Source organism: Sinocyclocheilus rhinocerous, unplaced genomic scaffold (assembly GCF_001515625.1).
Source record: "Sinocyclocheilus rhinocerous isolate Xijiao unplaced genomic scaffold, SAMN03320098_v1.1 scaffold1588, whole genome shotgun sequence".
In the NCBI taxonomy this organism is placed as follows: Eukaryota; Metazoa; Chordata; class Actinopteri; order Cypriniformes; family Cyprinidae; genus Sinocyclocheilus; species Sinocyclocheilus rhinocerous.
This window is the reverse complement of record NW_015648510.1, coordinates 279,115-303,792: the sequence shown is the minus strand read 5'-3', so window position 1 is coordinate 303,792 and position 24,678 is coordinate 279,115. Positions and strand designations below refer to the sequence as shown.

Genomic DNA, 24,678 nt, shown 5'->3' with positions numbered 1-24,678 from the left:
AAGACATCAGTAGTTAACAGTAAATACTTGTTTCTTCAAAAGACTGGAATATAGTGCACAAGTCATATGGAACACTTTTTTAACACGCTTTCATTGTATGTAAAAGAGGAGCATGAACATTTTGCTAAACATCTTTTCAGTTCCACAGAAGAAAAGGGCATATGGGTTTGGAACGACATGTCAGTCAATACGCTGAAAGGTCAACAGGTCTATTGAAGTGACACACCTGTGATGCCATAAGGCTTTAAAACTCTGGATTTCAAAAGATGCTCAGTGTATTGTGGTTTCTTTGAAGTAGATGCTTGTGAGCTTTTGAAATGTGCAAACATGCTTTTATCCATTTAATTGTTGAAATGCACCAACTATTGTTGACTCCCTGATTTTGTTTGGCATTGGTGACCTTCCAACTAACATATTAGATGTGGTATATTTGATATTTGATCATTAAAAAACACCTTAATTTGTGTTTCGCATATGAACACAAGGACATAAGGATGAGTAATGATGACAACATTTTGATTTTTTCGGGTAAACTGTCTCTTTAATTGAACCATCCTCAATCAACTTTTTAAGTCTGTGAGTGTTAAACATGATTAAATGAAATACAAATTGACTTCAAATGAAATACATTTAGATACATATTATCAGAAGTGACTGGAAACACACAGTGACCCAAAGAAGCTTTAGTTGTCTTCACACTCACATAATTTGGTTTCTTTTTCAAATGCAATCTTTAGGACTGACTGTTCACACTGGCATTTAGGTGATACATTCAGATCATTGTTTGTTCTGACATTTACTTCACATATTTCTACATTTTTAATTCATTTGAAACCTTACAAATTTCTTTTTGTGAAATGTTTTGCTTGAGAAGTGTACTTCTCTTTCTTTAAAGGGGTCATATGATGCTGCTAAAAAGAACATTATTTTGTGTATTTGGTGTAATGAAATGTGTTTATGCGGTTTAAAGTTAAAAAACACATTATTTTTTACATACTGTACATTATTGTTTGTCCTCTCTGCCCTGCCTTTTTGAAACGTGTCGATTTTAACAAAGCTCATCGGTCTGAAAAGCGAGGTGTGCTGTGATTGGACGGCTATCCAGTGCATTGTGATTGGCCGAATACCTCAAGCGTGCGCCTTCACGACATGGCGGTGGCGGCAACAACAATACTACAGCGAGGATAAAAGTTACGCCTTCTTTCTTTGCTTGAACATTTGGGCGGCGTTATGCAAATCTTCCCACATAGTGAGGTAGATATGTGGGGGCGTGTTAGAACGAGCCATTTCAGGTAGGCGTGGTTAACTCTTAACTTTTATAAAGAATATCTCTTTGAATTTGAGACTTTAGTCTTTGCAACTTTACAGATCTTCTTTATGCACCAAGAGCTCCAAAGAGAAAGGAAAAATTGAAATCGCATCATGTGACCCCTTTAAATTAAATGCCGTTGGTTTTATATTTGGTAACATATCAGAATTACATTAAGTTTTTTTGTGTGTAAAAAACCTTGACCAATATTATAAGTGACATCATAGCAAAGCAAGAGTCTAACCTGCTGTGATGGTCTGTTTGTTTCCATGGCAGCAGGGAGTTCCCTTCCGAGGGAACTTCGAACTGCGTTCTCTAGCGGTCGCTTTGGGGAACGCCTTCAGCGTGACCGGTGTCTGAAGCATACATCTAAACACGACAATAACATTGGCTGGCGACAGCCTATGACGTCACTAAGGGGAGGCCTTGAGCTCTGCCCTGGGTTCAGGCTTCCTCAAGCCCAGCCCTTAACAGGTGAGTTCTTTGGGGTATGCAGCTCAGGCCTTTACCGGAGGGGATAATGTCACTGACAGCCGTCAGGGCGTCCCAGGGGCAACTCCCATTATGTTGGTGGTGTTGGTACTTTGTGCTCGCCTTAGTGTTTGGCATGCACTCCACTCAGCATGGCAGCGTGGGTATACCGTTCGCCATAGCGACCGCTAGAGGATGCAGTTCGAAGTTCCCTCGAAAGGGAACGCCTCAGGTTACGTATGTAACCATGATTCCCTGAGAAGGGAACGAGACACTGCGTCCTCTAAAAGCTTCGCCATGCTTCGGACGCGAGCTTCAGACGAAGAAGCGGATGACGTATTCTCCCGGCACCCTTTTATACTGTGGTCACGCTGGTAGTGAAGTCATAGGCTGTCGCCAGCCAATGTTATTGTCGTGTTTAGATGTATGCTTCAGACACCGGTCACGCTGAAGGCATTCCCCATAGCTACCTAGAGAGAACGCAGTGTCTCGTTCCCTTCTCAGGGAACCATGATTACATACGTAACCTGAGACGTTCCTCCCCCTTTATTTCTATGAAATAGCCTCCATGAACACACAGTGTATGGCTTCAGCCAGCTGGAATATATTTTTATTTATGTGGATTTCTTATGATGTGTCATAAACGACTAAACTGAAAGAAACTTTCAGTACTCATCCAAACGTGTTTTAATTCTTAACGTCGCCCACATTAAAATGCATTTTGAACTATGACAGTGCTCATCTTTCATAACACTAAAGGGGAAGATGAACAGAGAGACTCTCACTACTGTATTAGACATGACCCTGTGGTTTATAGGAAAGCAAGCTCTGATTTAAGGGATAGTTCAACCAAAAATACAATTTTGTAATTTACTCAATCATTCCAAACTTTTATGGCATGTTTTTGAACATAAATAGAAATATTCTGAAGAATGGCTACGCTGCTATCCACTCAGTATTTATACCTGTCTCTTTAACGGGATAGTTCACCTAAAATGAAAATTACCCCATGATTCACTCACCCTCAAGTCATCCTTGTATATGACCTGTATATGACTTAATTCTTTCAGACGAATACAATCGGAGTAATATTAAAACAATGTCCTGGCTTCCAAGCTTTATAATGGCAGTGAATGGCTGTTGAGATTTCATTAGTGAAATAGAAGTCCAATAAAGGGCATCCATCCAGCATAAAAAATACTCCACGTGGCTCCAGGGGTTAATAAAGGTTTCTTGAAGTGAATTGATGCATTTGTGTAAGAAAAATATGCATATTTAAAACTTTATAAACCATAATCTCTAGCTTCTGCTAACTGTTGTACACGTGTACACAAGAGAGTGGCATTTCAGCGGATGACGTAGGACGTCGTAAGCTCTGGTGAGAAGTAATGAATGCAGAAGCCGTGTGGATAGTGATGGGCGGTATACCGGTTCATACCGAATACCGGTGTTTATTTTTGTTATGATATGAATTTTTAAAATACCGCAATACCGGTGTATGTCGCTTAAACAACGTTCTGAACTGTTGGAACTGACACTATTTGAAAGAAGTCCCTTTTCACTGTTGCACTGTGGTGAGGGAACAGCTTCACTGCCATTATAAAGCTTGGAAGAGCCAAGACATTTTTAATATAACTCCATTTGTAGTTGTCTGAAATAATATAGTCATATACAACTAGGATGGCTTGAGGGTGAGTAAATCATGGGGTAATTTTCCTTCTTGGGTGAACTACCCTTTAAAGCTTAGATTTTTGAAAAGCCCAGTCTGCTTTGATTGGTCAACTGGCCAATCTGTTGTGATTGGTCACCTGCTTAGAGTGTGTACATTGTAGCTGTAACGCCCCATTCCATAATCAAGATTTAGTTATGAGATTTAAGCTTCATGAGTAGCTATAAACAGTATTATATCTATGACGTTGATATTGGAAGACCTTAAAGGGATGGTTAACCCAAAAATGAAAATTCTGTCACTAATTACTCATCCTCATGTCGTTCCAAACCCACAAGACCTTCGTTCATCTTCAGAACACAAATTAAGATATTTGTGATGAAATCCGAGAGGTTTCTGATCCTCCATAGACTGCAAGGGTCCTACCACGTTCAAGGCCCAGAAAGGTAACAAGAACATCAACAAAATAGTCCATGTGACATCAGTGGTTCAACTGTAATTTTATGAAGCTATGTTCTACGTCAGCAGCACCACACGCATACGTCGTGGTACTCTCGATAATGGCGTAAGATGTTAAATAAAGTCGTTATTTTTCTTTTTTTTGTGCACTGATTATGCAAATGTATAACATGGTGATGTAGCTAAGTTACAGAAATTATGGCAGGACTACAAACAAGGCATTTCAGTCAAGTTTTTTTCTGCTTGAGTGTTTTGTAACTTTGCAGATCATTTACAAGCACAAACAGATATATTACACACTAAAGATAAAAAAGGTCTTAGTTTTTCATAACCATTCTCAGTGGTTCCCAACCCTGCTCCTTGAGTACCCCAGACTTTTATAATTCCGCTGTGGATGCCATCTTCTGGTGAGAAGAGTGTTACTCTGCGGTGTAACAATTGCCTTTCCAATGCTAGTATGTTCTAGGTGACTTTCAGTGCATTGTTAAGTGGTTGCTAGTGTGTTCTGTGTGGTTGTTTACTGGCCCAAGCCAAAAGAGCCTACCACTAAGTCTGTTCTAGCCTCGTAAATCGTAAGTCAGAATCACACTATTATCATTCATGTTCTGTTGCACAAATGATTCAGGATGAGTTACATCCCAAATTCTCATGGTTAGAGGTACATTTGAGACAGGCAGTATAGTAGCTTTGCATTTGAGCAATGGAGAACAATCAAATAAGAAACATTGTAAGTAAGAAGAGAAAGGCATCTTGTCCAGCGCAGGCAGATGTTTGTGCTTGCGGTACACTGGTTTGAGCTCTGACGATCTCTTTCCCTGCTTCACTCTCTCCCTGACGTGCTCCGTGTCTCAATGGAAACCTCCTGCATGTGCACTCCTTCCCACTCTGAAAGAGAGAGGAAGAGAGAGAGGGAGGGATCGCAAAGAGCGAGAAAGAATCACATCATCAGAAGATCAGCAGAGGAAAGCAGTCATAGCAGGGACCAGCAGGCTTTGCCATGCTCACTCAGAGGAATGGGGCGTGTACCGACTGCTTTCTGCCCAGGAAGGACGGCTCAGACCAGATGGATGTTCCGGGGTGTTCCTGCGCAATAGGGGACTGTCCCTGGGATTGTCTGACAGGGGTAGACGGCTGTTTATCGGACACTTCCTGCCTTTGGTTCCAGCTCCTGGCCAGGGCATACTGGGGGGATGTGGAACTGGGGCTTCGGGAGGCCCAGAAGGGCGTCTCTTGGCGAAAATTGAAGAAGACATCTCAGATGAACTGCATGCGGTCTTGGGTAAGGATCTGTGGATCTGCTGTAGGTTAAGAGTAGCAGAACTAAACAGGAGAAGATGGGTTCATTGTGACAGTCTAGTGCTGCAGCGGGATGGAGGGTTTTCATATTGGCAGAGGCTCCCAGCGGCATATTGAGTTACGCGGGGCTGAGGGGGGTGAGGAGATGGCTCTCAGGAATGCATTGTGCGTCACTGACGTCCAGGGTGGTTGGTTAGGTCTCCTACATTGAGCCAACATGTAACATATTTTTCACAGCAAGAAGACTGTGTGTACGTGCCCTGGTTTCACGTTTCAGTTATTGTTCCTATGTAAGCAACCGTCCGAGTAGAGCAACCTTGGGATTGAACAGACTTTGGATGGGTAATTGCTCACGTTTTTAACCTAACCCAGTGGATAATTGTTTCACTTGGATAACAGAGTTGTGGCTAAGTTGTTTTTATGTTTGGGAAAGTGTGTGTGTTCGGGAAAGCAAGATATTTCTGTGTTCGCAGGGAGCTCCACTGTGGCTAAAGAGTGACTCACGCTTGCCATAACTACAGGACGCACATGCATTTTGTCATGACAACATTTGCAAGAAAATGTTTGCTTAGAGGTTGCTCTGTCACATCTCAGGAGACTTCCCTGAAATGGATTTAAGTTTTTCATTTAGCTAACTATCAACCTTGTCTCAGATGTTTCGCCTTACGTTCCTCATGAGAAATAAAAAATAGACAGTTGAGACAGTTGTTGACGGTAGGGGAATAGAACTATAAAATGAATCGTTTGGTCTTTGAAGAATTTGATGAAGAACGTTTGAGTTCATTTTGAGATATGTTTTTGGTATACGAGTTTGAGACCATGTTAAGATCTCTAATGAATGTCATATTGCTAGGGTCTTTTTTTTCAAGAGAAATATTAAAAAACAGGTGACATCTGAAACCGTCAATGTAATCGCATTGCTTTCTAGACAAACAAATGAGATCCTCCAGATTGAAAGGCTGAACCATAGCTTGGCTAAATTTGTCATGCCAACTTTTCTGGTATTACAAGTCCCAATGTAACTGGAACTTAAAAAAAAAACAGATGCACGTGCTAGTGAAATCAGAGCATGTGATTGGATCTTAAATGTAACCAATGTCCAATGGGATTGTGTGTATTATTCATGCTCTTTGATGGACTGGATGGTTTGTATGATGCTGTTTCTGGTGAGGAGGAGTCTCACACAGGGCAGCCATTCACTTCTCTTGGACTTTCCGCCATTCAGACGAGAGCTTTTTCCAGATGTATAATTTAACAGGTTAAATTTAGCATTGGAAACAGGGTTGTGTGCCCACCACATAGAGAATATGACTGGTTAATGGTAGGGAAATGAACAATGAAAGGCAGAGGAATGTTGTGATGTTATAGTGGGTGTTTTTGGAAAACCACGTGTATGATTCAAGGTAGCATTCACAGGTGGACCTTCACATAACTGTATAATTATACGGAATGATTCCGTATAAAAAAAGTTCCGAAATTGAGCTCAAGAATATGTTGTGTGAAGAAATCTAGACTAATACCTGTGAAAATGTCTCACTGTTTGTCAGTGACTCAAATAATTGAACAAGAAGGATGTGTAAAATCATACAGAAATCACTATGCACAAGATGCATATTGCTTACTACATAGTAGGGATGTTATTATTATTATTATTATTATTAGGGCTTCATGTTAATGTTAATTTAATGTTTATGCTAAAAAAAAGTGCATATAGCTGCTAATTGTATTTGTTGTTTGTTGATTTTCAGATATAAAACTTATTGAAATGTTTTCAGTGTGTGTATCAGTTGTTTTTGAACATTTTCATCTAATTTGAACAAAACCGTGATAGTATCGATAATCGTGATAACTTTGGTCACTATAATCGTGATATGAATTTTTCATACCGTTACATCCCTACTACATAGCCTACTAGTATGCTAGTTTGCCATCCCAAACTTCTCTACCCATTTCTTTGTGAGATTTTACAGTGGACTGTGTCCAACACTGGATGTAAGTGATTTAAATCCCAGTGATGTCATTTTCAGGCCCAGTTATGTAAAAGCCCAGCCCAGACTCTAGAGACGTCCACAGCTGTCTGTACCTGAGCCCAGCCACAAGCTAAAATACATCCATTCCCTTATAATACATCCATCTCCTGCAGGGCTAGACCACAGTCTGGTCTGTTTGGAAGCCAGAGTGACCCAGAGTCAGTGTGGTGTTGTCAGAGCCCACCACAAACACAAACCCTGTGATGGAATGGGATTCTACTGCCATTATTTCATACTGTAATTGACACACATTTCCTAAGAGGATACGGAGGTCGGCCTGACGTCACCGGCCCAGATGCTACAATGTGACATAACCAGAAGAACGTTAGTGATATGTGTCAAAAAAAAAACACAGATTGTGTCGTGATGTACGTGGTATGTACATACAGTAGGCCTATGTGTATAGGAAAGAAATGTCTGAGTTGACTTTTGAGCATTTTCTGTGTGACCGTCATTGTCATGGCAGATATTTGAGAAGTGTAAAATCATGTCAGCGATGCTTTATAAACACTCACAGGATACTCTGTTTCTATACCTTCTGCCCTTAAGAGAAACCTATTGTTTTCAGATACCATATGAATGACATGATAACAAGGCACAGGAGCTCTGTTCCAAAACTTAGTGAGCTGCCTTGCTGATTTTTAAGGCAACAATTTAACCATCTAACAGCGTGTCGAAAATTAAACACATGGGAGACTTAACTTTACAGTTAATTAATATCGAGTCAGATATTAGCATGTTGCTAAGCTAATGATGTGGTACACTAATATGCATACAAATACACAGTTAAACACAGTAAAAATGCATTTAAATGTTTTTTAGCAATACTTACAAATACCATGACCAGTTGCTAGTGGTACAGACATTTCTTTTGAACTCGTATGAACTTCTTGAATGGTAGCTTGTTTCCTGGGTCTCATGGTTTGTTCATGAGTAACAGTTTATCTGCATTTCCTGGTCATAATGCAGTTCAATGCCTGTGAACATCATTTAGAACACCAAGAGTCTCAATGTGAGTGCTGATGTGCCAGGTTAAAAAGGCAAAGGTTTTGCTGCTGCATTGGGACAGAGAGTGTTTTGTGCAATGTTGAGATTCTTTCAGTTCTTTTTCACTCTTACTGATTACCATGTCGGTTTTGGGTCAAACAGATTAGGAAAGACCCTCTGGAGATCATACTCTTTAAATTCTTTTGACCCTTTCTTGATTTGACAACAGTATTATAATGCACATGTGGCAAAATAAAGTGCAGAACCATTTGTAAATTGTGAAAAGAGAAGTGCTCTTCATCATAGGTGAGACGGGTCAGTTGTCACATTATGACAAGGGTCAGTAACAAGGATTGTGCTCAAATGTCTAATCACACAAAAGCTTGTTCTAGGGGTAGGGGAAGGGGTATAAAATAGAATTGGGATTGGGCCTTAGTGATGTTTTTTGTGACTTTTATCCTCCAGGCTAAAATTTTACTATCACCATATGTTGTGTAAACAATAAAACAATGGCATATTCCTACAACTATAATGATATATGGTATATTTGAACATATATTTTTTTTTTGAAAGAAGTCTATGTTTACCAAAGCTGCATTTATTTGATAAAAAATGCAGTAAAAACAGCAATGTTGTGATATATTGTTACATTTTAAAATCAGTGTTTTCTATTTTAATATATTTTAAAATGTAATTTATTCCTGTGATGCAAAGCTGAATTTTCAGCAGCCATTACTCCAGTCTTCAGTCTCACATGATCTTTCAGAAATCATTTTAATATGCTGATTTAAATATTTGGTCAGTAAACATTTCTTATTGTTATCAATGTTATGAGTGAGGAAATGTGATAAACTACCATTACCATGATAAAAAAAAAAACTTTAAAACTTTTTAAATGTATTCTTTAAAACTGTTCATCAAATAATCATGAAAAACATATCATGGTTACCATAATGGTTACCAAAATCTGTAAACCATTGTTCATATTTGAGCTGGTTTATGTTTATACAGAAAGTTACTTTCAAAAATAAACCTGCTTTGAAAAATATTCACAAATGTAAAAAGTGTAACCATTATCCCCAACCTCCCCTGTCATCAGATATGTTAGCATAATACGTTTTATAAAAGTGCCTATACTTTAAATGTTAGTGGTTAAATAGAGGGAAATAAAAACAAACACTTTTTTGAATATGTGTGTAGAGAGTTGTTCTGTGAAATAATAAATAATTGTTCTCTTAACCTTAAATATATATACACGGCCTGCTGTAAGCTGACTCAAACAGGTTGTGTCGATGGGTGGTTAAATATCTGAATAATGGGAACTGTAAGAATTGACTGTAGAGCTTTAGGATAAATGTAGGGCCTTTGAGTCAAAGACTTCACCTCAATTTCCTCTGAGTGGATTTTCTCTGTAATTAGTGTGCTGCCACTTTGGATAAAAGTATCTGAATGACTAATTAACAGTGTTTGTTCTCTTTCTCAGGCTAAACAAAAGGATGGTTGTGAGTGCAGCGAGGCATCGGCTCTGTCTCCGGCCGCTGAAGAGGAGCACTTCTCATGGCCGGGGCCTAAAACATTGCACCTACGCCGTACATCTCACGGCTTTGGCTTCACGCTCCGTCACTTCATCGTGTACCCACCCGAGTCAGCCGTGCAATCCTCTCTCAAGGTCAGCCCACAGCAAACATACAAAGAAGTGCAGTCCAGATCATTGGGTCAATTGGTTTTGTCAGTTTACTTCCTCTCTAAACATAATTTAGCTTCAGAGACTCTGGCAGAGACATGCTTAAATCGAAATGCTTACCTTTAGTGCTTTTCCTCATACACTAATAGGGAAATTTATTATGTTTGCCTTTCAATCAGGGAAAAAAATAGCATCTCAAAACATGTAGTGCTGCTTTATGTGTTTCTAAGCATTTCTCAATGTACTCGACTGTGGGTTGTAGAAATAAGTATCTCAGCATATTCCACTGCAGTGTTAAAGCTGTCCAGTGTCAAAATTGCTATTTCTGTAAGCTTATCCAATTTTTATGGGACCCTATTGGAAACGCTCGTCAGCTGCTGTCAAGCCTGTTGTAAACTATATGCCACATTATGAGATACTTTTGGAAGCAGTGAAACACTGAAATCAAAACATTTTCATTTAGTGGAAAACCGAAAATAAAGTGCATTTAATCATTGGTTAATTAATCAAAAATATTTAATAATCAGCACTCAAATAAAACTGAGTTGTATAACATTTAAATTGCACATAAGGCAGTTTTTATATCAATGGTTTAATGATATAATTATGTTTCTACTCCAATTCATTGCAATATAAACTGACTGTAATAAAAGCTTGATTTCATGACAGATTTAAATTGCATTAAATGACGACATCACTGTAATGAATATGTAATGTAGTGCATGCATTTTGCAAATACTACGAGTTATGGACATTGAAATGCTTTACTGAGGATTGGTGTGGCTATAGAAATCTATCAAGTCACATTAAAGAGTGTCAAATCATTTGAATTTTGACATACATTTCAAAATTTTGTTATAAAATTGACAAAATGTGAAAACTGAGACTTTGTTTCATATTAGAAGTAGCGAAGAACAAAGCTTATTGCAATAATTGGATGGCATGTGCGTTACAAATAATGTTTAGTGAAGTTTGTTTTCATGCATCAGCTGAAAACTAGATTAATCTTAGTATTTAAGAATCTTCATTGGTTCATCAAAATGAAAGTCAATTAAAATTGAGAAATCAGTATTGTCAATCCAGTCCCAGTGTCCACAGTTTCGGTCAATGATTTCAGCCCTCCAAAACAGTTTTGGTCAAAACCAAAAATGTGTTTTTGGCTAAATATTTTCTGTTGCCAAAATTTTGGTGCATCATTTGTAGGTAGTTAGTTCTACTCAAAATTCTGGTTCACTTTATTACGAAAGAAACCATCTGACCAACATGCAATGTGACCCAACCACTGTTTTTAATTGCCATTTGTGACCCTAGGCCACAAAGCCAGTCATAAGGGTAAATAAGCTGAATAAATAAGCTTTCCATTGATGTGTGATTTGTTATGATAGGGCAATATTTGGCCGAGATACAACTATTTGAAAGTCTGGAATCTGAGGGTGCAAAATATTAAGAAAATCACCTTTAAAGTTGTCCAAATTAATTAAGTTCTTAGCAATGCATATTACTAATCAAAAATTAAGTTTTGATATATTTACGGTAGGAAATTTACAAAATATCTTCATGGAACATAATCTTTACTTAATATCCTAATGATTTTTGGCATAAAAGAAAAATCGATAATTTTGACCCATACAATGTATTTTTGGCTATTGCTACAAATATACCTGTGCTACTTATGACTGGTTTTCCAGGGTCATATTTATATTATTTAAAATCTAGTTTATGATCTCTAAGATCTTCAAAGTTGTTGAGCATAGCATTTCGGTACATTTTAATCATGACTTGCACACTAGCCAAACTCCTAGAAGTTGCATCAGGTCAGCCATTTTTGTATGTAGTATGCATCAGACAGTGAATGAACTGCGGGTGGTTTATGAGCATGGGGTCAAAAGATGAGTCTAACCCAAAGTGGACAGTAGGCTGACAAGTCTCCTCTTCTGATGGCATGCATGTGGACCATTAACACACCATCTAATGCATCTTGCTCACAAAAATGGCAAATACAAGCTGCAAAAAAAGTTGGGGTCTTATCCGTTTGTCTAGATTTACACAATTATTGTATATCTGGTTGCACAGATTTACGTGGAAAAGTTCCCAGGCTGCTACAATAAGCACTTCCGAGGAAGAACTAATCACTGGATTTGCCAGGTTTGCCAAAAGGCTTCAAATCAAAGATGTTCAGAATTTAGTTTGAGACACCTATTGACACACAGCTTATCCTTGAGCCCTAAGTATTTCAGATTTTCAGATTGTTCTGCTCCTAAACATAAATGGATGATTAACACGATGTTGGTCAGAAGGCTGTTTTGTGGACACACTAAGCTATGAAGTTGACCTGACTTTATGACAATAGTCAAAAAACTACATGATCCCCATAAAGAGATTAAAACGCTCTGTTCTCTCACCATCACCAGCCGGCGGTAATGGAGCATCTAGATAATGCTGTCACCATCAGCTGCTTCAGATACTGCTTCATTTACAGATTAGTTACTGTTAGCAAACATGTGATTCACAGTAATCTGTTTGACACATAAAAGTGAGATTACTTTTTCTTGCAACATTAAACAGCTTTTGTAACACATTTAAGTTCAGTAATGTTTCCAAGTAAAACAAACTGTTGGGTGGCCGGACTTGATCCATCCAAAAAGATTTGATTGGATTAGGATTTTTAATGCTATTATACAGTTTTAATACAATTTTTCACTGTTCAAATTAATAATTTCATGATGATCATGTGACAATGAAGACTGGAGTAATGACTGCTTCCCCATCACAGGAATACATTGTTTTTTATATTAAATTGTAATAATATTTCACAATATTTTCTTTACTGTATTTCCATCAAATAATTGCAGCCTTGATGAGCATAAGATAATTCTTTCAAAAACATTAAAACATCTTTGTGACCCCAAACTTTTGAACAGTAGTAAATTTGTAATGTATAAATGTATTTATTTATTTTAATTTGTTGTCACTTTAAAGTTTTCTGGAATGTTTAACTAGGTTTTAAAAAAGTGCTCAAATGAAGGATCTGAGACTAAATAACATTTGTTCACAGACTTATTTATTAATTGTCTCAGTAGGATTACACTTCAAATGGAACATGATTCCAGTCCCACAAAGCTCTTGATTTCATGAATGTCTTTGAAACATTTTTAACACTCTTTTATCTTCTCTCTCTTTCAGGATGAAGACAATAGCAGCAGAGGTGAGTTTAACCGTTCTGTGATCCACCTTCACTGTGCTTGTTTATTTAAGGCTTTTCTCTGAGACATTGAACATGGCTATCTTGGACTGACAAGATCATAGCTAGCAACAAGATAATCACTGCAAGAATAGCCATGTTAATGATTTTGGTCCAGATCTTTTCTTGGAGAAACCAGATTCATGCTTCATAATAGTGAGTCGGAGGTTCTCATAAATTCAGGTCTATATCTGCTGTGTCTGTCACAAACTTCAGAGTGAGGTTTTATCTTCAGTGGCCTGTGTCTGACCTTGCACCATGTGAATTGCTGGGAATCTTTAATGCTCGCGCCCGGGGCAGGAAAGCTCCCAGCTGGCAGTGCAGCGTGCTCTCTGGCGGTTGATCAGCTGCGGGCTGGTATTTGGTTACTGCAGAGGAGTGTCATGTCTGTTTTTGGAGTTACAAATCATGCAAAGTAGTAGAATGTACACAGGTCTGTTTTCAGTAGAAAAACAGCAGAATAAAGATCAGAAGCTGTGAAGTGAACCTGAGGTTTACAGGAGTGATTTAACTATAAGAAAGAGTGGGGCTGAAATATACATAGTAGAGCAAAGTGCGTATGTATATGTACAGTATATGAGAAGAGGGTTGCAAATGTTTGATTTTCACAGTGTTGGAGACCCTGGCAAGGTCTGACCAGATCTGTACGTTTTGTTGGCAGTTTCTTTCTCAGTCTTTCAGTGTTACACCTAACATCATGTCCTAACCAGGGCTGGTTTCCCATTCAATGACATAACTCACTGCTTAACTACCATAGTATGATGCAATGCGAGAAATTAACTAGCTAGTTGCGACTGTTTTCTGAAACTACTGTAATAATAATAATAATAATTCATTACATTTATATAGCGCTTTTCTAGGCACTCAAAGTGCTTTACATTGTCAGGGGGTATCTCCTCATCCACCACCAGTGTGCAGCATCCACCTGGATGTATAGTAATATGGTCACACCTCATTTGCTTAAACCACGTTGTTTCAACAGTATAGGGCTGTTGTTAATTACGTTAATGATTGCAATTAATGTCAGATAGTTATTTTACACAAAACAGCTGAAAAAACAGATTTTTTAAAAATCACGCTTACATGCAGTATGTAACTGTCACACTCTCGTAGGCTATATATACAGTTCATTTAATCAGCATCATTCAAATTGGCACTGATTGTTGACACACTAAGGCCTCGTTTAAACTAGTGCGTCTTAGTTTTAAAACGCATAACTTTTGCTACGGTTACGCCTGTCGTTTACACTATTCCGGCGTTTTCAAGGTCGACTTTTGAAAACGCTGCAGACCCCGCTTTAGTTTGAAAACTCCGGGGTTGCGTTTCAGTGTAAACGGAGCAAAACAGAGACTTTTGAAAATGATAGAGTGGCTGCCCACATTCGCTCTGCGTACCATTGACGACCGTGTAAACAATGACAGCATGCTCATTGTTGTAACCATAGATATGTATAGGTAGATTCCCCATTCGACCACTCCAAGCACAAAGAACCTATCTAAATAATAGGGAATCTACCTATACATAGCTATGGTTGTACCTGCATGAATGGTCATGTGACATGCGTTTTCGGTTGTGTAGTGTAGACAGAGATCGTTTCTGAAATGCAGTGAAAATGCCAGTGCAGACGAGAATCGTTTTCATTTTAAAACGCCGTTTTAAAATGAAAACGCACTACTGTAAACGGGGCCTAAAATATATAGCTTGAAATTTGTATATATTTAACTGAAATTAAAGATATAGAATGTACTGCATGTTTGCATGTCTGCTAAGATGATCATGATCATGTAAGTCCACATGTCGTACTAACAAGAAACGTACTCGGTTACAAACGTAACCTCGGTTCCCTGAGATACGGGAACGAGTACTGCGTCTTGCTAGACGCTATGGGAAAAATTCCTCCTGAACTGAAGCCTTTTTCAATCACGCAGTGAAACTGCACGGCCATTGGTTCGTGCAGTATATTTTAAAAACGAACCAATGGCTCGGCAGCGGTGCTGCACGAACCTATGGCCGCGAAGCCCGCCAAAGCTTGCCAGAATGGGCGGAATCATCTGGCTATATAAACGGCCGCTTCGCCATAGGATTCAGGTTACTTCGACTGAAGCGATTCTCAGGGAACTGAGGTTACGTTTGTAACCGAGTACGTTCCCTATCGATACTACACTCGTACTGCGTCTTGCTAGACGCTATGGGAACAGTACAATCACGCCGATGCCGTGGCAGAGTAACGACAATGGTAATCCTTGTCCTCGGCACCTCAGGGCCCAAGAGAACAAGAACAATAAATCCCTCCAGGCTAACGGGCTAAGCCTCACGAAGGCCTCACCCAGCCGAGTGATCATTCCAGAAGACTTGCGCAGCCTCAGCACCTATGGGGGCCGAAAGCGCACAAGTAAGCTCTCTGATAGGTCTAGGCATATTACATCCAAACTCAGAGCGAACTGCGTGCCAGTTAAGCAGAAAGAACCCTTGCCTGCAAGGCAGGGACATCCAGGTTATAGAACCTAGCAAAAGTGAACGGCGAGGCCCAGCCGGCCGCCGCACAAATTTCTGCAATGGTCACGCCGCCAGACCGCGCCCCCGAAAAGGTGATGCCTCTAGTTGAGTGGGCTCGTACTCCAACGGGGCATTGTAGGCCCAAGGAAGAGTAGGCTAGCAGAATAGCGCCAATTATCCACTTAGAAAGTCTTTGCTTCGTGACCGGGTGTCCTTTAGCCTGGCCACCGAAGCAAACAAAGACAAAGCAAAAAAAAAAACAAGGAGCTGCTTCGAAGACAGTCCCCCCTGGCGATTTATGTAGGGCACCACCGTCATGCTGTCCGAAGTGTCTCCACTGCGAGGCGTGTCAACGGCGAGCAGGCTCTTCAGTCAGCGGAGATCGTGAAGAACGTCGTCGTCGCTGAAGGAGAAGAAATCTGAATCCTATGGCGAAGTGGCCGCTTATATAGTAAAGACGGAACTTGTAACTTTAATTGATTAATGATGCTTTTGGAAAATGCATTCCAGGTACTTAACTTTTTTTCTTTTCCGATTATCACTCTGATTTACATCACAGAAGAAAAAAAATATTTAGAAATTGTATTTTATTAAGAAAAATGTTGTTACAACAAAATCATGTATTTAGAGTTGTATCATTCTGCATGAAAAAAACAAAACAAAAACAAACAAAAAAACCAGATCATGCTGCATTGTACGATCTTAATTATTGGAATAACCATAAGACCTTGAATACTAGCTGAGTTCAGCATTTTTAAAGCACATATTTGAAATGTCAACAAAAGATTGCATGTTTCTGTAGACTACATTATGTGTATTATCTTTAGCACAGAATGAATGCAATAGCTTACATAATGAACACCAGTGGCCTCCATATTTTGAGCAATAGTGGGTTAAAAGCTTCTGAGTTTCGTTCTTGGATTAACTGTACGAAACCTGTCAACTTTGAAGTACATCGCCTCATCTTTAGTGTCCAAATGGTTTCCATCACCTGTTTCCAGCACATTATGACTTCCAGAAAATCCATCTGTGCATTAACTTTAATGTGGATTTTTGTGTGCATATCAATTATTTCCATTCATATGTTGTTTAAGTGCAAATTCTAAATTTGCGTATAGTTGGCTTGAAACCCAGCAATTGAATAATATGCAATAAACATTTTATAGTGTAGTTTACTGTATGACTGAATGATCCCTTTGTCCATTGTGGTCAAGGCAGCACCATCTCTCTCTCTCTGTCTCTCTCTCTCTCTCTCTCTCTCTCTCTCTCTCTCTCTCTGTTCTGCTGCAGTGTTTGTCACATTTCTCCTCATTCATATCCGAATCACGTCCATCATGACAGCAGGAAGACCTGCTCTGGCTTTCATCTGCTGCACATATTTGTTATTTTTACTGCACACACTCACTTACACATATACACACAAGATATTCAACATATCTCCTTGCCATATAAACCTTTTTAGTATGAGATCAGTATGTAAAGTCCTTCATACTCACAGTGAGTTTGTCTGCAATAAAGCCTATATAGAGATGTATTATCATGTTTACACATTTATTCATTATCACATCAGTTTCCCTTCTGGATGCTGATTGGCCAACTCTGTTTCCAGCTTCAGGATTCCTTTAATCTTATTAACTTCAACTGATACTTAATAAAACAATGTTTCAATTATCATTTGTGTGCTTTTATTTTTATTATGCAGTTCTGTAGTTTTGTAATTATGCTTTATTGTGAATTTGATTACAGCCAAATAAAAAGAAAAAAAAAACTAATTCACAGATAAAATAATTTCAGCATGCTAAATAGTCTAAAGTAATTAAGCACTAATCACAACCTTTAACAGGCAAAGCTAAAGGCATATTACAACTGACGGCTGTGTAGGGATGTTTTCCAGAAGGACTGTAGCGAATTGATCGGCCTTTCAGTGACAGATTTGGTAAAGAGGTTTTCCTGCAGGAAATTGAGCTGCAGAAATTTCTCGTAACCATTCTTAAATGGTGCATTCCAGAGAGCCCTGCAACGGGGGGGTGTAACCTGAGACTCTCTCTCACAAACACACACACAGATTTATTGTAGTGTTAAGGAAATGCTGCCCGTATGTGTAACACACGCCTTCATTTTGGTTTCTAGATATGATTCAGGTCCCTCTCCTTATCTTAGCAATTTGTGCCTAGTAATAGTAATATATAATAGTAATATATTTAAAATATTTCAGTTGTTTGACCTAGACAACAACACGATTAAATGGAGAGTTTTTCTGAAGTCTTCTGCTTCTCAGATTTTTCTCCTGAGAAAATGACCCTAATAATCTCACATGTGTCTACTTTAGAAGAGATCTCAACAATGTCTTAAATATCTGCACAGATTTAGCTAAATTCAGTGCAAGTCTATAATACAAAATAGTTCAAATATAGTTAATAGTTCAAACAGAAATGCAATTCTGCCATCATTTACTCACCCTCATGCTTTCAAACCTGTATTACTTTTTAATCCGTGGAACAAAAAAGAACCATTTTATTCCATCGTCGACATCAACTTTTGTTGTATGGGGAAAAAAGACATCTTCCAAAATATCCACAAAAGAGTGTTCCACAAAAGAAAGGATTGGAACAACAAGAAAGTGAGTAAAAGATGACAGAATTTTCATTTTGGGGTGAACTGTCCCTTTAAATGACAGATTATTTTGCTTTACGAATTACATCCTGGCACATTTCAGAATGCAACAATGAGTGAAATCAAGTTTGAGCTTTTGCAGTCACTTGCCTGTGTACAGTTTATTTCAAGTCTGCTAAGAAATACCTCTGAGAAATTTCCTCTGGGTTTGTCACCAAACAAGACAAACTAGGATGTTTTCTTCCTCTTTTGCTTCTTATCATTGCATAGGACTAGATGTTTCCTCACAGTAATTAGGATGTTTATTTGTCTGACGTGTGTGTGGATGGAGATCTGCTCTCCACGTGCAGACAGTTTGGGTGGAATAGTTGGATGTCGTCCAGTTTGAGCTGTGTATAAACAGCTTTATGAGATCAGCGCTCTTACTGCCTTTAAAATGTGTTTGAAAGAATGGCACGATGTTTTTGTGTGTTTGTTGTTTTTTGCTTTAATTCTGTAAAGCCCAGAATATATATTTCACTCAGTTCCTATCATCTCTTCCTCTCACGTTCACATGAGATGTGCAAGTGTTGAGCTGGGGTGGGTGTTGAATTCACATATTGGGGCAAATTTACTAAACAGTTGTGCCATTTTAGCATTTTTGCGCAAACCCTGCATCTCATTATAGAACGCACCAAATTCACCAAATTCATCACTGTTTACATAATGCAGTTAACAGGACGCTGTAACCACACACATTAAGCTAACGGTAAACAGGTTTATTAGAAAACAACGTTCTATCCAGATGCGACACAAAAAGTTAATTGTGTATAATATAAAATGTAATGCCACTTAGTTTCTGCCAATATGTGGGTGCATTTCTGTGTATCGGTGACCATTTTCCCTTGTGATCAGTTTGTTTGCTCCATTGTATGATTTGAATTATACCTTAAAACAAATAAATATTTCATATCTGCGGTCACAGTTCATTCATAATGAATTCCCCCTATTGTGTTTTGCTTTAAGACTTTGCTACAGTTGAATAAAGATGCTGTAAACATAAAAAAGTCAACATCTGTTCAAATATTTGTTTTCCTTTTCAGTGAAAATACATGCCAGAGATATTTCATTTCATTTTATTTTCTTGCCAGTGTTTTGGGTGGCGTCCATGAGGACAGGGATGGGAGCAATAGCACAAGCAAATAGAATTCCACACGATTCTTGGAGGACCAGTAAAACCCCACCTTACGTGCTTTGGCCAGACTCAATTTGGATGCGCTCCAGACACGGACTCTTGTGTCTCTGCTGCTTTATTACACTAGTGCTGCCTGACTGCAGTAGATATGGAGAACGCTCCGCTCGTAAATAAGAAAGCTCTGGGTTCCCAAAAAACAATGTATTTTTGGCTTGGCTGTCACACAAAAGCTTGGCTCCTGATTACAGATGAACAGGTCCAGTGTTATGTGCAGTGTTGGGGAAAGTTACTTTTAAAAATTATGCATTACAGTATTGCGTTACTCCCTAAAAAAGTAACTAATTGTGTTACCTTTTATGTAATGTGTTAATATGTTACTTTTGCGTTACTTTTTCTTATAGGCCGGGCTTGTTTGTTTGTTTTTAATATAAAAAAAGTTATATTTTGGCAAATGTAAAGTGCTTTCACACTAAAAGTGAAATGAATAAGCCTCAGGCTGAAGGAAATGCAATGGGATTTTATACATAAAGGATATTTGTGTTATTTAACATTGAATTATTGCAGGTTTGTGTCATATTTGTGTCAGTTTGCATTTCACCGTTTTTATTCATTTTGAGGGATACTGAATCTGTTTTTGTGCAAGTGCATGAATAAATGCATGTTCACATTTAGTCTAGAGCTATACAGTAAGCATCATGTTTACACAGTGCCTCTGCACTTACTCCCGATTTCTCTCAACATGGGAACAGGAGAGCTGTCTGTCAGTAAAAGGGAAAACAAAGTAACTGGCATATTTTTCTTGTAATTTAAAAAGTAATGCATTGCTTTACTAGTTACTTGAAAAAAGTAATCCGATTACATATCTCACGGTACTTGTAATGCATTACCCCCAACGCTGGTTATGTGTTTGGACCTATGTTTGGATCCATACATGGAACCACATATTTTTGAAATCTTTTATTTTTTCCCCAAATTGCATTCATTCATTGATTCAAAATTCAGTTTTCTGTTTAAAATTTTCAAGTATCCTTTTTTAAAATGCATTTTAATTAAAGATGAATTAATTAAAAATGCATGCCTAATCAATTTAAATCATAAATCTAACAGTGTAATCATTTATTTAAATTGGAATAGTGATAGCCCTATTATTGTTAACATTTAAATAAATCATTACATTGAAATATGCGTTATTTTCCCCCAAATTTCTATTCTAATTTTAATTAATCAAAATGTCTGCGTTGTATGATTTATTAGAAATTTACAATCAAACATTGTGGTAAACAAATAAGCTCTGGAGAGGGAATTAATGTTTTGATTTATTAATCTTACATTTCCTAAATTCAGTGACATTCCATGTTTTACAGTAAATTCCATTTTCCACATCACGTAAATCATAGGGCCCTATGTAGTATGTACACTATGTGCAGTATGCAAACTTTTGCTAAGCTAGTTGCAGTAATACAACAGAGCTTAGCATGTGGAATACTGTATCCCATAATACATTGCACTTGACCTGACATTAGAAGTAATATCAGTCGTAATTTATTTTTCTTGATTCATTATTTGAGACTGCCAAAGCTCAAAACATTTGAAATAGGTCTACCATTTTTATAGCCAAGATAACTCACTGAATTAAACCTATATGATATAGTGAAGTAATGTGAAAAAAAATGTAGCATACTTGTGTTTGAAGCATTTACTGTTACATTCTGCATTATGCTTCATGAACTGTTTACATGTACATTCAGACTGAAGAAACTAAAACTAGTGTTAACTTTCATATGTTTATGATATGGCCAGTGTTGAGGTCTGGTTGTCTTGTCAGGTGAAAGCAGACTTTATTGTAGTGAAAGGCTGATTAATAGGCTGACATTTGGCCACTATGAAGCCATCAACTGACAACTTTGCCTACCAATCCTTGTGAAAAAAGACTGTACACTTCTCCCAATCAAGTAAGCAAGCACCGTTACCAGCAGATGTCGATCATCTCAAATATCAACCTATAGGTCTATCATCATGCTCTCTAGATACTGGTATTGCCATTTTCAAAACTCTGGTTGACCAAGGTCACTACAGTGATCTCTATGTTGGATTGATTGATGTATTACCGACATGTTTTGTGGTGTGTTCAATAGAGAGGTGGCAGCTTGTGCAGCTTTTTTATTGAAATGTATGGTGTTTGTGAGGAGTGGTTTCTAGGCAACTGACAAGGTGACTGACAGCTCAAATCGATGATAGGTAATAACACACAGTGATCTTTTGGTGTTTTTACTGGATTTTAAATCAAATGGCTTGCCATTTAGAGCATATTAGAAACAAATATGAGTATATTTGGGAATGAAATATAAATATATTCAGGACTTCCTTTTATTAATTTGAGAAATTAAATTAGATTTTTTTTTTTTTGTTATTTCTTTTAAATTCATGGATCATCAGGGTTTTCTCTGCACTGTCATAATATTATCTTGCAAAGTATTTCCTGCAGTTTTCTGTTCACGAGAGTCAGATGAATGATGGGCATTCATGTCTTTTACACTTGTGCAGCATACCAAGTCCAGTTCCTTAATTATTCCCTTTCTCCCTCCACTGTCTGAGAGTGAGAGACCGAGAGAAAAGGTCTGTGCTGTGCTGTGCAGGAATTTGGCCCTGCTGTGTAATATTGAGGGGAATCAAGGGAATGGGCGTCCTCCCAACCGCTGCAAAACAACATTATCCAACACAAAACAATAGGAGGGCCAGCTGCGCACGAGAGACTTTAGCCAAAATAACACACACAGAGACGGAAAAAAGACGGAGGAAAGATTAGGTCAAATAGAGAAGAGTGGAAAGTACTAGAGTAAAGCATATAGAGCTGAGTTTGGCAGAGCTCACTGTATCAGCTAGAGAACACATTACGAATTTGTGCAGTCAGCCAATCAGGCTTGGAGATGAGGATATTATAAAGATTTCACCATTTTTGTATGCAAAACTTATTTCACTTACTGCCTCAGGCTAAAGTCTTTTTGAAAGACATCTCTTATGCTCACAAAGGCTGCATTTATTTGCTGTAAAACCAGTAATATTATTACAATCTAATATGTTCTATTTTAATATATTTTAAAATGTTTTTTTTTATTCCTGTGATGGCAAATCTGAATTTTCAGCAGCCATAACTTCATTCAGTATCACATGATCCTTCAGAAATCTATTCTAATATTCTGATTTGGTGCTCAAGAAACATTTCTTATTTTTATCAATTGTTGAAAACAGTTTTTGCTGCTTAATATTTTAATGGAAATTATATACTATATATACTACTGTTGAAAACTTGTTTTGTAAAAAAGAAGAAACTAGGCTAATATTTTTATTCAGCAAGGACCCATTAGAATGTTTAAAGTGACAGAATTGATCGTGTATTTAAATTCGCATTTTTAATGTTACAAAAGATATTTTAAAATAAATGGAGATATTGATCAAATAATTCTGAAAAAAGTATCACCGCTTCCACAAAAAATTAACATTGATAATAGAAACAGTTATTTTAAATTGTATAAATATTTCACAATATTGCTGTTTTTACTGTATTTTTGCTGCCTTGGTGAGCATAGGAGTCTTCTTTGAAAAACATTAAAAATATCCTAATTAATTCCAAATGCTGTTAGTGTGAAGCACATTATGTGTTTTCGAACAAAATCTGTCCAAAACACGATTACTCACCAAATTTTAAATTTCGTTTTACGCCTGAGTGAAGAATGAAGGCGATTTTAGACGGTAGAGCAAAACAGGGTCTGCTAATGTAAATAAAGAGGTTCAGGGAGTTCCCACAGAGCCTGGTTTTGGGTTGAACTCATTTGCCCCACAAACCCTAGAGCATTCTATACCTGACCGCCTGACACTGGTTCCACACATACCGGCGGGGCGAGCAGTTTGAGGTGCAGGTGCAGATTGCCTACAGCAGAACAGGCCTTGATTTCTCACAATCCCTTATGAAAAAGAAGTTTATTCAAGTGTGCTATTAGTATACTTCTTTTAAACTAAAAATAGGAAAGTATACTTTTAGTCTACTTTTTATGTACTTCTCAGAAATTGGCTTTATGTACTTCTCAGAAATATACTTAAAATGACATTTTAAGTATACTTGACTTGTATTTAGAAAAAGTCTAAATATATTTTAGCTATAACTGTGCTCCTAGAATCCGTGTTTTCATTGTAAACTAGTTGTGTACTTAAAGTTTACTACTGTTATACTTAAAGTATACTTAAAAGTATACTTTTATATACTAGAAAGTGGGCCAATTTAGTCCCAAGGAGTATTGAAATAGTACACTTACAAGTATACTACTAGTACACTGATATTTGTATACTTACTACATAAAGTATACTTACTAAAATAAACTTGAAGTATACTACTTTTTGGTAAGGGATAGTGTGTTGACACTGACTGGGTTTTGAGGGTGAGTGCAGTTCAAGCTGAAAACATCAGTCATTTACTTTATATACCTTACACTGAAAGAAGAAAGAGCCCTAGAGAAGAGAATGCTGGGATATGAACTCAATTCTGGGGATTTTTGTTTTATACTGCAAGCTAGTGAGAAGCAAACTGTGTCCAGTAAAATCTGTGTGTTTGTTGTGGAAGCATTGTTCTTTATTCACAAGCCCATACACACTCACACAGATTAACAAAAGAGATTCCAGGCGCTGGGGGGTTACACAAACCGGTCCACACAAAGCCGTTTTTCAGTGTGCCCTCCTCTGCCCTCTATTGATGTGTTGAAGAAAAGCATGTTTGAATGAGTCACCCGAGGGACAGCAGAGAATTTGGCACACCAGCCAGTGTGAAACATCATCGCACATGTGGACACATTCAGATCAGACTAGAGTTACAGCCGTTAGTTTCTCAACTCTACAGAGATGCTTTAACAATCAAATGCATTGTTCTTCTGAAAATGCAGGTTTTATCATTTATTCACCTTTACATTTTCTTGAAATACTGTACAAAGGAGCATGTTGAATGTTCATGTTGTGCCTTTCATACAACAAAAGTGAACAAGCACAATAAAACCACATTAAAAGTAACATTCATGTAGTACATACTAGGCCTGGGCGATAAAACGGTATCGATATTTATCGACGGTACACCTTCTTCGATAACGATAGAAAAAAATGTTCGATATAGCGCACGATATAGGCACGTGCTATGAGTGACGCAGACAGCACACACAAACACGAACACATGCTGAAATGAGTGCTGTGCCTGCCTGTGATGAGGA

The 24,678-nt window shown here is 37.9% G+C and overlaps 1 protein-coding gene across 6 annotated transcripts in view; it reads left to right on the top strand.

Annotated features, from left to right (window-relative positions):
* The window catches only part of arhgap21a (Rho GTPase activating protein 21a), a 99,814-nt gene that overhangs the window by 45,231 nt on the left and 29,905 nt on the right, over positions 1-24,678 (top strand). For 5 of the 6 annotated variants that reach the window (XM_016514390.1, XM_016514388.1, XM_016514387.1 and 2 more), the window contains 2 exons: positions 9,705-9,890; positions 13,089-13,110. In XM_016514390.1, the coding sequence (XP_016369876.1) occupies positions 9,705-9,890; positions 13,089-13,110 (208 nt within the window). Of the gene's footprint in view, positions 1-4,974; positions 5,188-9,704; positions 9,891-13,088; positions 13,111-24,678 lie in introns of those variants that run through there. The other variant, XM_016514389.1, reaches the window with a different exon arrangement.